The sequence below is a fragment of the Macroventuria anomochaeta genome, assembly GCF_010093625.1.
Source record: "Macroventuria anomochaeta strain CBS 525.71 unplaced genomic scaffold BU25scaffold_19, whole genome shotgun sequence".
Taxonomy (NCBI): Eukaryota; Fungi; Ascomycota; class Dothideomycetes; order Pleosporales; family Didymellaceae; genus Macroventuria; species Macroventuria anomochaeta.
This window is the reverse complement of record NW_022985380.1, coordinates 266,136-278,165: the sequence shown is the minus strand read 5'-3', so window position 1 is coordinate 278,165 and position 12,030 is coordinate 266,136. Positions and strand designations below refer to the sequence as shown.

Sequence of the window (12,030 nt, the reverse complement as noted above, 5' to 3'; positions counted from 1 at the left end):
TGGTCAAGTGCACCTCAATGTCTCGCAACTGTACCAGGGGACTGCTTCCTTGTACCACACGGATGGGTCTCCGAGAATCGCCACGGTCGTACGTTGTGTACGTTTAGTAGCAGCCATAGTATTACTAGAACGTATTTTTCAACCTCAAACCACGGAAGGAAGCAAGGACAATACATCACGCACACAAGAAACGACGAAGGGCACATAGTGTGATAGAACAGTCTTGGTAATCGCCAAAACCCTTTGCTGATCTTGAATTAAGAACTCCGGGCTACACGATGGTGATGCAAATGCTACTATTGCCGATATTAAGCGCACCCTATACGATGCGCCTTGCTAATTAAACTCCCGGTTGCTTTCAAATGAGCGGCAAGTCCCAATGGGTATCTGTATGGTGGTGAAATGACTGTAATGTAATCCCGGACGCTATGCATGAAGAAGATTCAGAAGAGAGATGGTGCAATCGAGCAATGGAACAGAGGTGTGGGGGTCTACAGCTTAGAGGAGGACAGCGAAGCCGAAGAACACGGTGCCGAAGAGGACAGCCATGCTGGTGGCAGCGTTGGGGATGAAGGACGCCGCAGCAGCACCAGTTGAACCACCGGCGGCAGAAGTGGCGGCAGCACCACCAAAACCAGTTACGGCACGGGAAGTTGTGGCGGATGCAGTGGCCGAAGCTGTGGACGACACAGAGCTCGAAGTGGCGTTACCCAGGTAGGGAGTCTGAGCACCGCAGGGGTGGTCGGCACGGCAGCTGTTGGCGCAGGTGTTGTCGCCGTTGCAGTTGGCTACACACTGGTTGCCCCACGCCTGGCAGATGTAGAAGGGAAGGGTCTGCGAGTATTGGGTGATGTTGGGGGAGACACCGTTTTCGCAAACGCAGGAGTAGGTCAACTGGTCCTATGAGTTTGTTAGCTCAAGTTCTAGGGAAATGTTGAGACGGTTGAGTAAGAGGAAGGGCTAGCCAATAGCGGTCAGGGCAAGCTAAACACCACAACTTCCATTCTGACCCCTCCCCGCATTCTTCCCAGTCTGTAAAGTCGAGTTGTGAGGCTTACAGGGTCGCAGTCGTTGTCCTGGGTAGTCGATGAGCTGACACCGGGCTGCTGGAGGCAGATGAGCGGGCATTGAGCCTCGTTCTGGTCACACCAGTATTCTACAGCAAAGTCAGAACAGCCCATACATAAGGTGATGCTTGCACGTACGCCTGTCGGATGACGAGACACTATCCGGGTCGATGCTGTATGGATAGTCGTTCTGAGAGGTGGTCTGAGCTGCGGCAAAGCCAGCGAAGGCAGCGAAGCTGAAGGCGAGTGTGGAACGCATGTCGAAAGTATGTGAAGTTCGAGGAGACTTGGAGAGGAGACTGCGAAAGATGAAGAGTAAGCTTTGATGTTCCGAGGAGATTGCTCCCCAAGTGCGGAGATATGGTTGGGAATGCACGTACCTTTGCTTGCTTGGATACCAAGATGGGAACAAATTCAAACGAGGAGATGGTCAGCGACAGACAGTAATCGAACCGAACTTTTGACGGGACAACGTCTCCTGCAAAGTGACAATTCTCAACAACGAGCGTGAGTGTGGGCAAAGAGGCTGCAGGGAGTAGCGCGGTATATAAAGGGAGCGATCATGAGGACGGCAATGGCGCACGTACAATGAGTGCATGGGCCTATCTCGATTTCACTAGCTTGGAGCTTGGGGTGTCTTCCCGCCACTTTTATTGCCGTAGAGCTAACTCCCTTGAGCCCTTTGGGCCAACAGAATCGCGGAACGGTGCTGCATGTCTCGCCAGATGCTGTACTCTGGTGCATTGCGCGGCCTGGTGCATACAGTTCGCCGTGCAACACCACGAACGAGTATCGAAATGTTTCTCAAGACCCTTCTCGGGTGAGCTCCGAAGGGAGGGCGGTCTATATCCCTTCTTTAATTGCCCAGTCATGACGCGTTGTTCTGCCAGCCGTGACCAGGGTCCAACACCCCGTATCCATCTGCGCATCATCCGGCTGTGTTCGTCAAAGCGAGGCAAAAGCAGAAGCCAGCTTTCTTTCGTCTGCTACCAACGGCACTAAGAATCTGGCTGCAGCGCCGTCCCACCTCAGAGGACTTATCTACCCCTCACCTCCACGCATTTCTATCTGACACCTTCCGTCTTCCCATTTGACGCGCCACCCGCCCAGCCCACTACATTGCAGATGGATGGAGCCGGTGAGCTCTGAACCTGTAAACGAAAGCCCCCCATCACCGTCTCGCGAGGATGGGGCAAAGCTCGCCACCGCTCGTCCAGAGCGGAACAGCGTAGTTCCGCCCTACTGGCAGAGGCACGAGCGCAACGGTAGTCGTCTGAGCTCGTACACCTCAGATGCTGGAGCTCGCATCGTGCTCGAAGACCACACCGATGAGGGCTCCGAGCAATGCAAAGTGCTTTGGGCAAAGCATGTAACGATTGATGATTATGTGGTCGTCAGCGGTACAGCGCCAGGACTTGGGGTCTACTCGCCCGGCCAGTACGTGGTGTGGAACTGCACAGTTGAGACGCTCGATGTAAGTCCTCCGAGAGCCTCACCCCAATCGAGCACGTGTACGCGGCCCACATATTGGCTCGCTCAAGACACTTCCCCCCAGCCAATCAGTCAATTTGGCGTTGTCCCAAAGGAACTGGTCATGCAGGGAACTACCAAGACCATGATGCAGTCTATCTATCTCCAGATATGCGGAATGGCAAGAACAATTGACTAATGAACAACAGGGCGGCCCCATGAAGATCCGTAAGAGGTATGTACTGTCAAGATGTTTCTTTGTGTCTCTGCTTATTCCGCACCAGGTATTCTGAGTTCGAAGATCTCCACCAGAAGCTCATCCGGACGTTCCCTCATGCTGTGGGTTCCATGCCACAGTTTCCACCCAAATCTGTAGTGTGTATGTCACGCCCCTCATCTCACCCCACCTCTTCACATTCGTTGCTGACACGAACGGTATAGCTCGATTCAGGCCGAGGTTCCTCGAACGGCGAAAGCAAGGTCTATCGTACTTCTTGGAGTTCGTTGTCAACGTTCGCGCTCGCAATATCTCGACTGACATATTTTTAGTTGCGTTTTACTCAACCCGGAGTTTGCAGGGTCACCGGTTTTGAAAGAGTTCTTGTTCTCGTAAATCATAACGGGTGGGTGCATTGGACCCGTTGCTTTTTGCATATCGATTGTAGGAGCGCGCGATTGGCGTTTTATTGTTGGTGATAGCACGAGCTATGGCTCAGTCTTCCCTTGAAGGTGAATGCCCTGTACATATAACGTGTAATGACAAGACCAGTACATAAGCATGGAGTCTTCTTATGCAGCTCACAATCTTCAAACCTCAGCACACAAGACTGTTTCGACGTTGATGTCGCAGATTCACAGTATGGCGCATGATTGGCTGCAATTCACTGTGGCGTCGAGCTATCTTGGAATTTGTCGGAGTTCCTGCAACTTGATTCGATGAAAATCGTCCTAAATTGCAACAGGACGTGGAAGAGGTCAAATCCTATTTTACGAGGCTTAATTTGACCTCACACGTGCATTGGTGAGGGTGAAGTGACCAGGCATAGATGTCTGCAGCTACCGCTGCTGGAGAAGCGGCCGACTGAGCTCGAGGACAAGCACCCCTAACACCGTTGCGACAGTTTTGCCTTGACCCAGCGCGACATCCTCAATGGCAGCTATGCGTCGCAGTGACTGAAAGATGACCCCGCGAAACCAGATATTCCCCCAGTAGCACCATGGCCAACCTCGTCCGGCCTCCAATGCGGTCGTCGACTGAACGTCTCGTGCAGACCAAGCTCAACTTCGCGCCTGTCGCGCCTGACGACATCAACCGCAGCAACCCCCACAACACCACCGTCTCGACGCGCCGTTCTAGCAAAAGCGGCCCGCTGCTCGTCCTCGGCGACGATGAGAAGACGGTGAAGCAAATAGCAGTATCGCCAGCGCGTCCAGCACCGCCGCCCCGCACCAACTCAAGGAAGCGGTCCTCTGCAGCGCTGGATGACGCGCCTGACACGAGACCACCCACCAAAGTCGTGCACCGTGAGCCACACGGCGAATTGGTGCGCATAACGAATGGCGTGCAGACACTGCTAGACATTGACGCCGACGATGTGCCTTCTGGGCGCTCTACACCCCGGCCAGGCAGCGCAGGGAAGCTTGCTGTGCCTGCGCCCACAGCGGACCCCAAGTCGAAGGACAGGAGGAGCTTAAGGAGCTCAGACGGTAGCTCGCGACTAAAGAGTGACCTTGCCGTGTACTTCTCCAGCTACGACGACATCATCGCAGACTTGCCGAAGCCATCTGGTGCGTCACTCGCTGCTGCCATGCTGAGATATCAGTTGACCCTTGTGAGCAGAGTTCCTCGACATCGACACGCCCATATATATTGTCGATGAGCCCTCCAAATCGAAGACACCTGCGCCTGCTTCACCCGAACCGCTCCGCCAGTCTGCCAGTCCTACGCGGACACGCAAACCGAGAGCTACTACACCTGCACGCGAACTTTCGAACCACGCGATACCCTCAACACAATCATCCACTACCTTCCAAGTACTGGACTACAGCAGCATATCAAAGCACATTCGGAGCGATGGCGAGGAAGATCCCCTGGCCGATTCTCACTTCTTCGCTCAACATCGCCGTGCTGAGCGGAAAGAGAAGCAGCTGCGCAACATCGAGAAGGAGCGCGCTATGCACGAAAAGCAGCAGCTGGAGCGACTTCTCGACGGCTTACAAGGGCCTGATTGGCTGAGGGTCATGGGCATAACAGGCGTCACGGCTGGCGAGACGAGAGACTGGGAGTCGAAACGAGACTACTTCATCAAAGAGGTGGAAGCGCTCGTAGACAAGTTCCGTGTCTGGAAGCAGGAAGAGAAGCGTATAAGAGCTGAGAAAGAAGCTGCACTCGCCGCCCGCACGGAGGATGAGGACGAGGAAGGTGAGGAGTCAGAAGCCTCAGAAGTCACCAAGGTGAACGGAAAGATAACACAGACGAACGACCAACAACCGAAACAGCCAGAATCTCCCAAACCCAAACGTCCGCCACGACCACATGGCTTCCTTTTACCTTTCGTACCGCCCGAACCCACAATGCCATTCTTATCCTTCTATGCGAAACCACATCTACGAGCAGCTGCGTTAGGCAAGCACCGCCATGGGCGTAATGCTACAGCCTTTGGGCAGCCCATACCGGACTTCGAGGAGCATGAGTTCGAGCTGCCAGACGACTACATAGATCCGCAGTTCCTGCGTGACAATGCGAGACAACGGAGAAGGAGACAGAGGGAAAGACAGTGTGGTACGAATACACAGTCAACTTAGCCTCGGCTTTCTTTCATTTCGTACTCTTTTATACCCTTCCTTATAATCCAGCAAAGCAAGAGCTGGATTACTAGGTATTATTGTGGCGTTCTTGGGTTGGATCCATCAGCTCATCTCGGGCTAAAGCGAGGAGCATATTGTGCGCTTTCGCTGTGTAGGATAGACCAAAGCATAGCATTGAAAACATTGAGTTCAACTTGCTCATTCTGTCTTCGCCGTTTGCTATGATGTCTCGCAAACGCTGACACTGCACATTTCTATGCCTTGTCCGATGCATCATCACTCAGCCGCGCACTGGCGTTGTTCGAACACTATAGGCGTCCAACCCATCCTTTTTGCTACACTCACTTAACCACGTCCCGCTGTCAGGTTTGGAAATGAAGAGACTACCCAAACATGCTCCGTGGCCGTCTTCGCGTTGTCAAGCCCTCCAAAAGGTGATGTACTCATCTTCAATGACATGTCTGCTGTTCTTTCCTACACATCAAAAGCTCTCCGCAAAAAGCTCATGAGCGGCTCTGTGTGCGTGTCCTCACGAGAACAAAAGACGAGAACGCACTGCACATGCCTAAGGCAGTGTCTGAACAACTCCGGAGCGTCCCTTTGATGACCTTTCACTCCTGGGCTCGCTCTTGAACGGCACAAGGACCGTTCTTAGACTGTGTTCAGCTCCAAACATGTCTCTCTCTTCCTCTTAACAACATCTTTTACTCAAGCCTCCATCCTGTTCACGAATGATGTGCATGCACTGTCATGCTCTTGCCGCTGAACTTGCTCAAATCTGCGAAAGTCATCAGGGGTAAACACTATGCTCGAGCGCTCTCTGTCGTAAAAAGGGAACCTGCTGTTCTTCTATTCGTCCCGGCCGACACTGTCATTATATTGGGGTTCAAGAACGGTTCAGGTGTCAGTACATGTTTCGGCGTCTACACTGTGTCTTGTCCCGCTAATAGCCAAAGAATACGCAACACTTGAGCCCATCTCGACGATAGGGGATGTGCGCTCGAAGTCTTATTATGTTTATGATCTTCTGCTGTCAATTAAAAAAAAACTAAAGCATTTCTTCGAGCTTAGATGGCTGTCTAGGTCGATAAACTTTTTGCTGTATCCTAAGATGTCAAAACATGGGTCGCGAGTTTGCTTTGATATAAACTCGTACGACAATGATCAACTTCGAGCTCGCACTGCCCGGGTTGAGGTTGATTTTTGGCTGTTTCGTACAATGGCCTGACATCGCCTGAGTGTACAAGCCGCTTTTGAGCTCGTTTAACAACATCGGTGAGACGGTATCGAAGGTTTTGTGCATATTGCGCATCCACTTCGCAAGTTTGCCTGATGTTCCATCGTAATGTCCAGGTCTGGCAGCATCTGCCGGCTGGCACGCGTGGCAGCTTTTCCGACTCATCAAGACTGGGGACAAGGGAAGAGGGAGGTGATGAATGACTCGGAGAATTTGGTTGTCAGCAAATCAGGATGTGGGCATACCGCTGTCACCCGCGCGGCCCGTGTCAACGGTGCTGGATGCGTCTTCCCTGTTCGAACCTAGTCGGGACGCATCTGGCGTGTGGACCACCTTGGCTGGGTAACACCCTTCGACACTTCTGTCACCAATTCCCGACAGTGCAGGTATCGCACTCCACAGCAAAGCACGCCAAAATGATAATGCTGGCCGTTCCGCACGATGCTTGTGGGAGAGGAGTCTTCTGCTTCGCTGCAATTCACCTCCTTACACCACTTGCGCCAACATGACGGTTCAGGCCGTGTTGCCTCTATTGGAGACATCTATCATCTCAATCCGCAATGTACTGGCGTTCGTTGGTCTCTGGCTGGCATACCATCTACTCAAGACCATCTACAATGTGTCACCTTTGCACCCGCTGAGTCGCATTCCCGGGCCCAAGCTAGCAGCAGCAACCTACTGGCCGGAATTCTATTATGATGTTGTCAAATTCGGATGCTACACCAAAGAGATTAGGAAGATGCATGAGAAATATGGTAAGTTGGGGATCAGTTGAAGCCCAGGAAGTCCAAGTCTAACGGCAGAACTCGTATCATAGGTCCCATTGTTCGCATCAGCCCTCATGAAGTGCACTGCAACGACATCTCTTTCGCAGATGAGATCTACGCTGTTGGCGGGCGCAAACGCGACAAGCCAGTTCACCAAATCAACGGCTCAGCGTAAGACCTTCTTTACAAGTCGCAGATGGCACACGCTAATTGCACATGTTTCGACTATAGACTGGGACAAGCTGGATTCGGAACAGCAGATCATGACCTACATCGAGTACGCCGAATCCCCGTGGCCAAGTTCTTCTCGCGCGGTATGATCGCAAGACTGGAACCTGAGATCCAGAATCTGGCGCAAAAGCTCTGCGATAAGCTGCTCAGGGAGTCAGGCCGTCAACCATTCGACGTTACTATGGCGTACAGTTGCTTCACCTCTGATGCGATCTCCGGCTACAGCTTCGGTGAGAGCTTCGGATTCCTTGATCAAGAAGGCTGGTACCCCAACTTCCGCGAACCGCTGGCTTCCATCTTGAGACCTGTCTTCATTTTCCGATTCTTCCCTTGGACCAAAGCCAGCGCTGGACTTGGCAAATACCTGGTCGACTACATGCCGCCAAGTTCCGCTCTCATGGTTCGCACGCTGCAAATTGATCTCCCTGAGAAGATGAGGAAGGCCAAGGCTGATATTGAAGCGGGTATCAAGTATGACCGACCGACTGTATTTGGTACTATTCTGGAATCAGATCTGGTGTCGTTGGAAAAAGAGCCACAGAGGTTGGCCGATGAAGCCGCCGGGGTCATTGGAGCTGGCACAGAGACCACGAGTTGGGCAATGGCGGTTATCACATATCACCTCTTGACCAAGCCGGAACTTCTCACCAAGCTCAGGAATGAACTGCAATCAGTTGTGAAAGACCCAAAACAGCTACCTGCGTGGACTGAACTTGAGACCCTCCCATACCTGGGAGCGGTTATTCAGGAGGGTCTGAGGCTATCGTACGGTGTATCAGCTCGAACAGCCCGTGTGCCAACTGAAGAGAACCTGGTCTTCCGTGGAGAATGGGACAAGCGGCCGGTCGAGTACATCATTCCGCAAGGCTATGCGGTGGGTATGTCGGCTGCCATTACTCACCACGACGAGAAGGCTTTCCCCGACTCTTATGCCTTCATTCCTGAGCGCTGGCTGGATGGGAACAACCAACGAAGGAAAGATGTGGAGCGTAGCATGCTCGCTTTCTCGAAGGGTAGCCGCTCCTGCCTCGGCATGAAGTGAGTATTCCCTTTCAATTGTGGAGTCCAATGCTAACATAAAGCAGTCTCGCATTGTGCGAGCTCAACTTGAGTCTGACGGCATTGGCCTTGCGTGTTCTACCTCAGATGCACTTGTCCGATACGACAGCTGAAGATCTTGCGTACGATCACGACATGTTCATCCCCATGACCAAAGACAACAGAGGCGTGCGAGTGACGATAGACTAGACTGAGGATATTAAGGTACTCCACTGGAAGCGCGCAACTTAGGCGACCTCCACAACATACCGAACAATCAACAAAGTGATGACAATGGCCGTCTGTGTAGGATACTGTCTATCTAGAATATGTCAAAACTCGAACTCTTCTTCGCATCTTCGGACAAGCCAGGACCTAGTGGTGCTTTACAATGTACGGCACTAACTCCGCGCTAGCCACGACCGTGTTAGCCGTGTCTTCAACATGTGAAAGTCGCAGCATCCGTCCGCACAAGGCTGTCCGTTTCGTCTTTCCGTCTCGTACAGGATATGTATCCACAATCTCGATTCACCGGCGACGGTTCTGGAAGAGTAAAGTGCCGGCGTCCAGCATCCGAAAATTACTCAATCGGCCCGAGACCCACATGGCACTAATGGCAAGTGCCATCTTGAATTTCTTAATGTAGATTTTCTTGTGGATTGATGCGGAAGTTCCAAGGCGTCAAATTTCGCTGCTCTGGTACAGAATGGCTGTGCGTGGCTTTGTGGTAGGGCTCACCATGATCGGACTTCTGGCGCAAGACCTTTACTAGGAACGTGCGGACCGGACGCTAATGAGTTTCTGGGCCTGGAATTGACGCTGTCGAACTGGGCCCAGGGGAGATTCGGCCAGGATGTGGTCTTTTTAAAGGCCTGCAAATTCCCCAGTCGTCGATGACAGGATTTCCATGAAACTGTTGGGCCATACTGGGGTGTGTTTTCCACCTTCGACCTCCAGTATATTTGCTTAGAACGATTCAAGAACGCAAAAAGAGCACAAGAAGAGCAACGATCGACGCTATAATATCAATGCTTGCCATAGTCGCTTCGGAGTTTACCTCAATATAAGGAGGACCGCCGCACTGTGGCATTGCAATTTTCGAGTTTTTGGGAGGTCGTGTACTCGCCTATCGACTGTTCCCCACATCAACACCTATGGAGGGTGCGAGTGTCGATCCTGATGCGAGGATCATCGCTCCGGATGGATTACCGCTGACCATCATCATCATTTCAGGCGTCTTTCTTGGTCTTTCCGTCCTCGCAGTGTCTTTAAGGACATATGTTCGCCTTGCGAAAGGCACGTTTGGTCTCGATGATGCCTTCATGGCAAGTGGAGCCGTAAGACCAGTCTGCTATATCACCGACAACATGCGCTGAAGTCCTCTTTAGGTTGTCTATACTGCAGTCATAGGACTGGCAATATACGGATGTCTAGTTGGACTCGGAAGACTAGAGAAAGATCTCAATGCGTGGCAGTACTCTGAGGCCATGAAGTACTACATCATCTGGATTCTGATGTACGTTGTTGGCCTTGCGATGGTGAAGTCGTCCATTTGCATCACGATCCAGCGTATCGCCTCCACGAAGAAAGCACTCGTCTACACTGTCTGGGCCCTGCTTACTGTGACATGGGCATCCTTTCTCATCACCTTCCTCGGAACCCTACTCTATTGCCAACCGGTCCGCACGATCTGGACGCCTACATTGATCCTCAGTGGCGAAGGTTCATGCGCGCCTGTAGACACATTCGTCATCATTGGCCATGTTGCTACGGTATCAACGATCGCAACAGATCTAGCGTTGGTTGTAGTGCCTGCGGTCATGTTATGGAATACGCAGATGAAGAGGCAGGCGAAGATTCAGGCTTTTGGACTGCTGTCTTTCGCATCGATGTACGTTCTTCTGTTTCATCACCAGGCCTGCAGGCAATACTCGAAAGTCATATGCTTACAGACAACAGCGCATCAGTGATCACCATGGTCAGGATACCCTACGTCAACAAGTTTGAAGGAATGAAAGACTTGCAATGTAATGGCATCCCATCCCTGATCAATTCTAAGCTAATCGATTACGCAGTCTGGGTTGCACACACAATACTCTGTTCCAACATCGAAACCGGCATCGGCTGCATAGCTTCCTCAGTTCCCTCACTGCGACATTTCTTCCGATCCAATAGTGATGGGAGTTCTGGCCCCAGTAACAAGAGGAGTGGCACGGGAACCCAACTAGTCACGGTCGGTGGATCACGCCAGCAACGACGACTACGTGATAGTTTCCGGAACCCTACAGACATCGGATTCAGTCTGTCGACCGTGCATCATGGAAGAGCAGACGACAACTGGGAGCGTCTGGATGGAGACTCGGATAAGAGCGATGCGCCGATAGACCCGAAGAGGATATACGCCGAGCAAAGCTATGCAGTGGACATTGAATCAGATTCAGAGGCAAGGAAGGGAGAATATGGATACCCACGTGGACAGGCTCTATAACAAACGTTTGCTGTTGCAAAATACTAGACAGCCTTAATGACAAACGTTAAATTCGAAGATTTTCTGCCGACAGACTAAACATATATGTGCATATGTGCCGTTGTACCTTTTCCCGAGAGACTGCAAATGCAGAAGTGAATATTCAGATAACCCACTGTACATAGCGACGACATGAGTTCCGTCCGTTCCTTGCCACTAATCCCACCACGAAGTCGCTACGAATAATGTTGCGTATACATAAACCATTCATTGTCACCATCTCCTGTCTTGCTAGGAATCTCAACCACTTCACGCATGGTAAGCTCAGAGCCGCCGTGTTCTGTGTCTGTACTTTAGAAGACTTCGCATTCGAATGCGAAACTCATATGTTCACCATACTCAAGTGGGTCTGTGCCCCATCTGTTGAGCAAGTCTTGGACGTGTTGTGCCAGATCACAATCTTTGTCGATACTGTGCTTCAGGTGAACGTGGGACTTCGTGTTGCCGGCCTCATCGTCGAAAGAGCAGCAAACACTGAAGCTATTGTTCTTTGCGTCTTCAGTCCAGGCTTCATTTGGGTTCATGATGTATGACGCACAAGCTTCCGTGTAAGCTATAAAGTCCATCAAGCCCAGGTAGTGTTTGTAGTTCCTCTGATACATGCAATGCCACGGTACACAGTACTTGGACGGGCACTCCTTGCGATGAAATTCAAGCATCTCAGCAGGACGAAACTTGCAGATGAAACCGGAGCGATGAGCATGTAGACTGACGAGAAGCGTCAGATTGAGCGTTTCATCTGGCTGGCCGTACATGTCGTACTTGTATGAGACGTATACCTCCTGAGGTGTGAAGTGGAAGTCGTCCTTGCTTGAGCTAAAGAAGACGGTACTCTGCGCGAACCTGCTTGCATGTCTGAGCGAGTGCCAGTGGGCGTTGAAGCCC

At 51.8% G+C, this 12,030-nt stretch overlaps 5 protein-coding genes across 5 annotated transcripts; 4 read left to right on the top strand and 1 right to left on the bottom strand.

Moving 5' to 3' along the window:
- Positions 1 to 346: 346 nt before the first annotated feature.
- On the bottom strand, positions 347 to 1,344 carry BU25DRAFT_411375 (uncharacterized protein). Its single transcript, XM_033706538.1, has 2 exons — positions 1,059 to 1,344; positions 347 to 900 (listed from the first exon to the last, which is right to left on the bottom strand). The coding sequence occupies exons 1-2, from the start codon at positions 1,179 to 1,181 to the stop codon at positions 499 to 501; spliced, it is 525 nt and encodes a 174-aa protein (XP_033561035.1). The 5' UTR covers positions 1,182 to 1,344; the 3' UTR covers positions 347 to 498.
- Positions 1,345 to 2,023: 679 nt separating this feature from the next.
- BU25DRAFT_411373 (Phox-like protein) lies at positions 2,024 to 3,315 on the top strand. Its single transcript, XM_033706537.1, has 4 exons — positions 2,024 to 2,541; positions 2,747 to 2,772; positions 2,822 to 2,916; positions 2,979 to 3,315. Exons 1-4 carry the CDS (start codon positions 2,197 to 2,199, stop codon positions 3,128 to 3,130), a joined length of 618 nt encoding a protein of 205 aa, XP_033561034.1. The 5' UTR covers positions 2,024 to 2,196; the 3' UTR covers positions 3,131 to 3,315.
- A 320-nt stretch (positions 3,316 to 3,635) lies between these two features.
- On the top strand, positions 3,636 to 5,515 carry BU25DRAFT_394162 (uncharacterized protein). Its single transcript, XM_033704726.1, has 2 exons — positions 3,636 to 4,325; positions 4,378 to 5,515. The coding sequence occupies exons 1-2, from the start codon at positions 3,755 to 3,757 to the stop codon at positions 5,340 to 5,342; spliced, it is 1,536 nt and encodes a 511-aa protein (XP_033561033.1). The 5' UTR covers positions 3,636 to 3,754; the 3' UTR covers positions 5,343 to 5,515.
- Positions 5,516 to 6,917: 1,402 nt separating this feature from the next.
- Positions 6,918 to 8,919, top strand: BU25DRAFT_73475 (cytochrome P450). Its single transcript, XM_033712063.1, has 4 exons — positions 6,918 to 7,337; positions 7,400 to 7,520; positions 7,581 to 8,618; positions 8,666 to 8,919. The coding sequence occupies exons 1-4, from the start codon at positions 7,088 to 7,090 to the stop codon at positions 8,826 to 8,828; spliced, it is 1,572 nt and encodes a 523-aa protein (XP_033561032.1). The 5' UTR covers positions 6,918 to 7,087; the 3' UTR covers positions 8,829 to 8,919.
- Positions 8,920 to 9,359: 440 nt separating this feature from the next.
- Positions 9,360 to 11,148, top strand: BU25DRAFT_411368 (uncharacterized protein). Its single transcript, XM_033706536.1, has 4 exons — positions 9,360 to 9,955; positions 10,007 to 10,509; positions 10,578 to 10,645; positions 10,694 to 11,148. The coding sequence occupies exons 1-4, from the start codon at positions 9,773 to 9,775 to the stop codon at positions 11,104 to 11,106; spliced, it is 1,167 nt and encodes a 388-aa protein (XP_033561031.1). The 5' UTR covers positions 9,360 to 9,772; the 3' UTR covers positions 11,107 to 11,148.
- Positions 11,149 to 12,030: the final 882 nt, after the last annotated feature.